The sequence below is a fragment of the Panthera pardus genome, unplaced genomic scaffold (assembly GCF_024362965.1).
Source record: "Panthera pardus isolate Hobbes unplaced genomic scaffold, ASM2436296v1 HiC_scaffold_13, whole genome shotgun sequence".
In the NCBI taxonomy this organism is placed as follows: domain Eukaryota; kingdom Metazoa; phylum Chordata; class Mammalia; order Carnivora; family Felidae; genus Panthera; species Panthera pardus.
In genome coordinates this window covers 142,059,002-142,066,267 of record NW_026526688.1, presented here as the reverse complement: position 1 = coordinate 142,066,267, position 7,266 = coordinate 142,059,002, and the positions used below count along the sequence as shown (strand labels likewise).

General features: G+C 38.2%; 1 protein-coding gene across 1 annotated transcript; it reads left to right on the top strand.

Moving 5' to 3' along the window:
- Positions 1-674: 674 nt before the first annotated feature.
- On the top strand, positions 675-6,890 carry CXCL13 (C-X-C motif chemokine ligand 13). The gene is made up of 4 exons (XM_019466757.2): positions 675-800; positions 2,518-2,650; positions 5,429-5,509; positions 6,035-6,890. The coding sequence occupies exons 1-4, from the start codon at positions 737-739 to the stop codon at positions 6,057-6,059; spliced, it is 303 nt and encodes a 100-aa protein (XP_019322302.1). The 5' UTR covers positions 675-736; the 3' UTR covers positions 6,060-6,890.
- The last annotated feature ends 376 nt before the right edge of the window (positions 6,891-7,266 follow it).

Below are 7,266 nucleotides of genomic sequence, written 5' to 3'. Positions count from 1 at the left end.
TATTTACTAAGCACCTGCCAAAGGTTAGACTTTTTTACAGGGGCCAAGGGCACAAGGATGTGCTCCACAGAGTTCCCTGATTTCCTGGCTCATGCTTTCAAATGTCATTGAGAGGGGCGCCTGGGTGGCTCAGTCGGACAAGTGTCTGACTTTGGCTCAGGTCATGATCTCATGTTTTGTGGGTTCAAGCCCTGCCTTGGGCTCTGTGCTGACAGCTCAGAGCCTGGAGCCTGCTTTGGATTCTGTGTCTCCCTCTCTCCCTGCCCCTCCCCCACTTCCTCTCTCCCCCTCTCTCTCTTTCAAAAATAAATAAACATTTAAAAAAATAAAAATTAACAAAACAAATGTCATTGAGGAAGCCTGCTGGCCCTTCACTGAGAGAAGCAATCAAAGCCACAATCACAGTGACCTGTAGAACCTCCAGTCTGATGTCTTTTCCCTCTCACCCCACCCCCAAATTTCTGCAGCATCCCTGCCATTTATAATCTATATTTGTAAGACATATTTCATTATACTTAAAGTGCTTTGAAGCCAATTCATAAAATTTGCAAGGGGAGTTCAAAAAAAAAAGCAAGCTCAGCAATATTTGGGGACTTTTAAAACTGATGACACAGCTGACCTATTGGAGACACAGGCAGTGGGAGGGCCCTCACTGGTATAAATAAATAGGAATCTCTGTCCTCAGAACCCACAGTTTAGACTCAGAGCTGAAGTCTGAACTCCACCTTGAGGCAGAATGAGGTTCTCCCTGGGATTTCTGCTTCTCATGCTGTTGGTCTACAGCATCACTCCAGTCCATGGTGAGAACTTTCACTTATCTTCTCATTGTGCTTTGAGCAGAAATAATCTTCAGCATTTCTTTCCTTTTTTTTTTTTTAATTAAAAAATGGGGAGCAATATGACTGAAATGGGAAGGGGGAGATTACCTAAGTACTCCTAGGTTTCTAAAAGTAATATGCTTAGAGATTTAACTCTTAGAGGTTAGAGACACTTACGTTGTTAAGATTATTATCCATAGATAGAGATACTGAAGTTCAGCGTCCGTGTGACTTATCGTTGGTTTGTCTATTCCTGGTCTTTTTCAGATTCAGCTCTGCTATAACTAATTCTTTCCATGTATATATCTTCTTGGCTCTGCATTTCCGTGCTACCCCTTCCGACTAAACCCTTTATAGCGTTTAAAGATCATTGACTTCAACAGGTTGGTCTCCTGCAGAGAACGTTTGGTGCAATTCTATTTGGCTAGCTCTGACGTGAGCCACTGTAAGCACAACATGGGTACTTAAGTACATGCTTTCTGTAAAGACATAGACTTCCAAGTCTAAATGGGGTGACGATTGTATAAATAGATAAACATCTAGTTGAAGTTGTAAGTTTTTATACAGCTAAGGAAATCCAAGGCATGTGTCTTGGATTGATATGATATAGTCTGAATGATATAGTCTGCTCAGGTATAAAAAACAAATTTTTGCTCTTAAAGTGTAAGGCATTGTTTTTCGATTATTTTGCTTCACATGCTATTTTTATTCTTCAAGAACTTCATCTCTCACCTCCTCCATAAAGCTGTCCCATTGCCCTGGCAAAGTCCTCTGTTCCCATCATTTAGTTTGGATCCTGGGTGTGAAATACAACATTCTGTGACATTTTAGTTTTTGTTCATTTGTTTCCTCCACCAAATTGTAAATGCCTTGAAAGCCAGGGCCCTTTTATTTGCAAATATGTGTCCAGCATTGTGTTAGGCACTGGGCTTAAGAGGGTAGACTTCATTAAAATACATGAGATAGAGTAACTTATAAAAGTATCTAGTGCTAATGACTTCTGTTATTGAATAAAAATAGTCTTGAATTTTTATTATCAGCTTTCGTTGGTAATAATTTGCAACCGAGATGAAGGACCAGCGTATTAAAATACATATATATATATATATATATCGTATTAAAATACATATATATATATATCGTATTAAAATACATATATATATATCGTATTAAAATACATATATATATATATATATATATATATATATATATATATATATATATATATATCTCCCGTGGTGTTTCCTTGGAGAGACAAGGAAGGGGGCGGTGAGCATGATGAGAACAGCTTGTTACTACTCTGGGGACACTGTAAGGGATTTATGTCTTTGGTCTTTATGTGTTTGGAGGGAAGATCAAATCAGTTGATTTTACACTGTATGAATTATAAGTGAGTTTTAAGTCCCCAGAGCAGTGGTTCTCAAATTTTATGATACAATCACCTGAGCACCAATATAATGCTATCACAAATTTCAATAGGTGTCGTACTTTTAGAAAACTAATTTTATTTTTAAGGTTTTGGTAGAAAATGTTCGAAAATAAGCCAAGACAAGCAGAAAAACACAAACTAAAAGCATCTGGGTGAAAGCGCCAACTTGAAATTTTTAAATCTTCAAATGCACCGTATGAAAGATTAGTAATTAAATTCAAGTTATGAATTATATGTCAAAGGGATTAAAATAACTGATTGTGTTTACAGGTGTTCTGGAGGCCTTTAACACAAACTTAAAGTGTAAATGCGTCCAAGAGACCTCAGCCTTTATCCCCATCCAACTCATTGAAAAGCTTCAGGTCTTGCCTCCTGGGAATGGGTGCCCAAACAAAGAAATCATGTAAGTTGCAGGAGAAAAATGTATGTGATTCTTTTCTCCCAATGAAAATCAGATCAAATGTTGCCATATAGTATTTTTTTAGTATTGTTGACATACAATGTTGCATTAATTTCATATGTACAGCATAGCATTCTTATTCAAGAATCTTAAAGGGATTGATTTTGAGAGTTGCTAACAACTCTCAAGCTAATAATGGGACTCAACAATATTTGTTAAGTACCTACTTTGCAGCGGCCCTGAGTTAAGTGCTTTATTCACATTCATTCATCATATTCCTTTAACAGACATTAAGTTACGTCTAGTGTTATCACTGCTCTGCAGGTGCAGAAACTGAGGCTTAGGGAGGTTAACCAACTGCCCTGAGGCAAACCCTTAGAAAAGGACAGAACCAGGACTCCACCCAGGTGTTCCCCCTCCAAGCCTCTTCTCTCCTACCAAAATCAAATCACCAGCAGAAGCAGACACTTTGTTCCCCAGAAGTTAAAGAGCAAGAAAATAAGTACCCACTACAGTCCTTGGTCTGAACATCTATTTTATGGGACAGTCCCTTAGCTTTAAGATCTACCAATTTTGATACCATTACTCTGATTGAAGAGTTAGGCTATGGAGTCAGCTGTGGCTGCAAGAAGTTTAATAGGTATTTTCTTTAACTGAAATAGCATGACCTCTTGTTTCTGTGACCCTTTTCAGTACTTTCAGAGAAATCTGTTGATACTTCTATCATAACATTTTCCATGGCACATCAAATGAGAATTTACACATTGCACGCAAAGCCCCTAGTATAGTGCCTGGCACAACAGTAAATGTAATAAATGTTCAGTAAATGTTAGCTGTGATTATTATAGCATCACTGTGTTGAAGCAATCAGGTTTGTGGCTCTCTTTCTCTCTCCCATTCTCTCTCTCACCAGAAATAAGTTCCTTATAGACAGGGACCAGATTTATTTGTTTCTCTACTCCCAATGCTTTATCCCTTACCTGGCACAGAGCAATGTACAAGCAATGTTGGATTGTTACACTGCATTTTTTAAAGAATCCTATAGATATTTTGTGTATCACTACTTGGAACTTTGATTTCTCCTTCCTAGATCTATCTTTATGAACCAAGCATCCACAGCTCGTGGACATATTAGGCATAACATCTTTCTCCACATTTTCTGACGTTACTCTCACTAGCAGCTCTGCCCCTGTACTTCTTTAGACATTTGATATGTTTGTAATCAGCCACTTTTTGTTTGTCCCATTTTGATATGTCCTTTGGGTGTCGCACTAGTTGTGTTCAACTTGTAAAAAAGAACTATGGGATATCAAAAACGTGTGCAAAAATTTTTCATTAAAAAGGCATTATACTTTTCCTAATGTCTTCACTGATGAAGGTTCTAACTAACCCACAATTATTGGCCTCAAACTCAGAGATGTCAAGTCCAGCCATGACCTTGAGAGCAGTTCCTCTGGCTGCATAGAAACCTGAGATTCTCTCTCTCTCTCTCTCTCTTTTATTACATTTCCTCTGTCATGAGTCAAGTCTCTTACCTCTCAACCTGAGGAAGTAATGCACCCCAACTTTCTCTTCATTAACAACAATCATTTTGAAGGGGCAAAAATTTGATTTTATATCTTGTCACCAAATTCTGTATTTCTGAATTTTAACCAGATATAGAAACAAAAGCTGGAAATTACGAGAAATACATAGCAATCAGGGTAAAAATGCTGTGAGTCCAGATGGTCAGAAATCTATTTTCCCTCATGAACTCAAAAACCAAATTGGAAGACTCTGCCCAAGAACCCCAAAATGCTGTGACCTCTGACCTCTCTAAGATTCATTTACAAGGGTGGAGTTTCAAAGCTAGATGGACAGATCCTTCTTGCTAAGGTGAAGGTGAAGAAATCGTTTTGCTCAGAGGTCACCCCGATAGAGGGTTGAGTGTCCCTGGTCACTATCACCTGGGAGACCTCACATCTTTCACTGCAGGTGAAACACTCAGCACTGTGTCTGGCACTTATTGATAACTATTTAGATCCTGCCCATGTAGAGTGGTGGCTAAAAGTGTGGGTTCTAGAGGCAGATAACCTTCATTCGAATGCTGCCCTGCCCTTGCATTTGTCGTGCCATCTTGGGCAAGTTATTTAAACTCTCTAAACCTCAGGTTCCTCATCTAAATGTAAGGAAATAATAGTTCTCTAGCAAAGGACTTGTGTGAGATTGACATAATCCATGTTACCTGCTGAGGATAGTGATTGGCGCATTGTAAGTGCTTGATCAATATTAGCTATTATTGTTGCTGCTTTTGTTGTTATCGAATCTCTCAGAGCAGTGAAAGCCTCACTAACTAGAGGTTCAACAAAATGCCAGGGGCACTCGGAGCGATCAGCTCTGTAACCTCTCCCACATTAAATGTCATTGGATCTGCTTTTCAAATAAGATATTCTCAAGAGAGTGTTTCCTATCGTTTATTTTGTTCTCCCAAGCTCAACAGACAACCATCTATTTTATGGGACATAAAGATAATGTGATATAGATTTAGAAGTGAGCCAATCTTAGAGTCAGCTATTTGGTCCACCTCCAACTCATGTAAAGATTGTCAGCAAAGCATTAACCCCTGACATGTAAGATTCTGTTAACCTCATCTTCAGCTCCACTGGCTCACACACAGATCCCAAACTGCCCACCTCCAATTTCACTTCATCCGGGAATATTTTTCTACTCCACTCTCCTTAAGGGCCAGATTGACTAAAATGTAACACTGCCTTATTTTTATTATTTTTTCTTTCCCCCCAGAGTTTGGAAGAAGAACAAGTCAGTTGTATGCTTGAACCCTCAAGCTAAATGGATACTAAAATTAATAAAAATGTTACAGAGGTAAGTCAGACATACCAAGGGTTTTCAGATTCCAGTTTGTACTGAAGGGCTTCCCTTTCATGGGTAGTCAAAATGGGGACCATTTTAATTATTTACTTATTTTTAATGTTTATTTATTTTTGAGAGAGAGACAGAGTGCACGACTGGGGCAGGGGCATAGAGAGAGGAGGACAGAGGATCCGAAGTGGGTTCTGCACCGACAGCAGACAGCCCGGTCGGTGCATGGCTCAAACTCACGAACCGTGAGATCATAACCTGAGCCGAAGTCAGATGCTTAACCGACTGAGCCACCTAGAAGCCCTAAATGGGGACCATTTTAAATTTGTGAGAAATTCCCAAGACAAATATCCATTCTTCACTATTATTACTTTTCAAATGAGTAAGGGTGACTCATTTCAGTAGCTCAATAAACTAAATGGAAAGTCAATATGCACAACAGTCCTTGTTTGATATCTTTAAGGAAAACCAGTTTTTAGTAAGTCTCTCTGTGAATATGACTCTCTTGTTTTTGTTTTTATTTCACAGAAAAAGTGCTGTTTCAACTCCATGAGCTCCAGTGTTTAAGAAAAGAGTCAACTGATGCCAATATCCCTACTAAGGACACCTGCATATGCCCCTCCTCCTGCTCTGGGTTTTAGTTTTGTATTTGGCTGAGTCTTTCCAAGAAAAAGAACTTCCCCATATAAGCAAGCATGAAAATATATGTTAAATAAGCTTACAGAAGCTGATGTGGCCAACTTGAGCTTTTTAAAAATTATAGTACCCTTATACACTTGGACTTTGCATTCTTATTAATCAGGAAGAAAGTTTCCTTGAGGATACTTAGTAATAAATCACATCGGTTTCTTTGAATAGTATACCTCTTGTTTACACTAAATTTTCCTAGAAACTAGGGGAACAAGAATTTAAACCTCAAATCTGAACATGTGGCTTGAATTAAGAAGGAAATGATGGAATTCATTTCAATCATTTCACACCAAAAGAAAAGCAGGCTTCCATAAGAGACTGAAACCTGCCTGGGAAACCCAGGGAATTTCATAAGAGACAGAGGGCTCTCACAGTAGCTACCTTCCATTTAAAAGCTCACTATTGAAAAAAATGGAGTCCTTTTCATTCAAAAGAGTTCTTTTACGAGATTTACTGTCCTGGACAAAAACTAATAACATTCAACAATCTCCAGACTTAAATTCGTAGAATATTCAGGAAAAGCATTTAAAAACTGATATTCAGATGTCTTCTTTTATACATTTGCTTTGACGAAATTTTCTTACTCATATCTTTTGCACAGACTTTTTTTTCCCTTGGTCTCTGGTACCTGATTCTTTAATGCTTCCTGTTGATCTAATGCTATTCAATAAACTCAAGTAAATGTTTTACTTAATTATGAGGAACTCATTCTTAATAGAGCATTTGCTCAAATTTAGACACTCTGACTCATCACAATGAAAAGTAGGACTTCATCATGTTAATTTTTGCTTGCATGATGCTTGCCTTTTACAGTTGTTTTAAATTATGTGGCAATGGGTGAGTGAAGTTATTCCTGATATTAACACAGGGGGAAAATGCTTGACTATGAGAGCTTCTTTTCCTTGATATACTCATCATTATTTCCTCTAGAGATTTCCAAATTCTTACCAAAACCTATTTTCACTTATATTGGTTCTTAAAGTCTCCAATGTTTGCTTTGACAAAGTTTTTCACTGGGTTTGACAAACAGAAGAAGTAGACCCTTAAACCCCCATCCCCTCCTTCCCTGG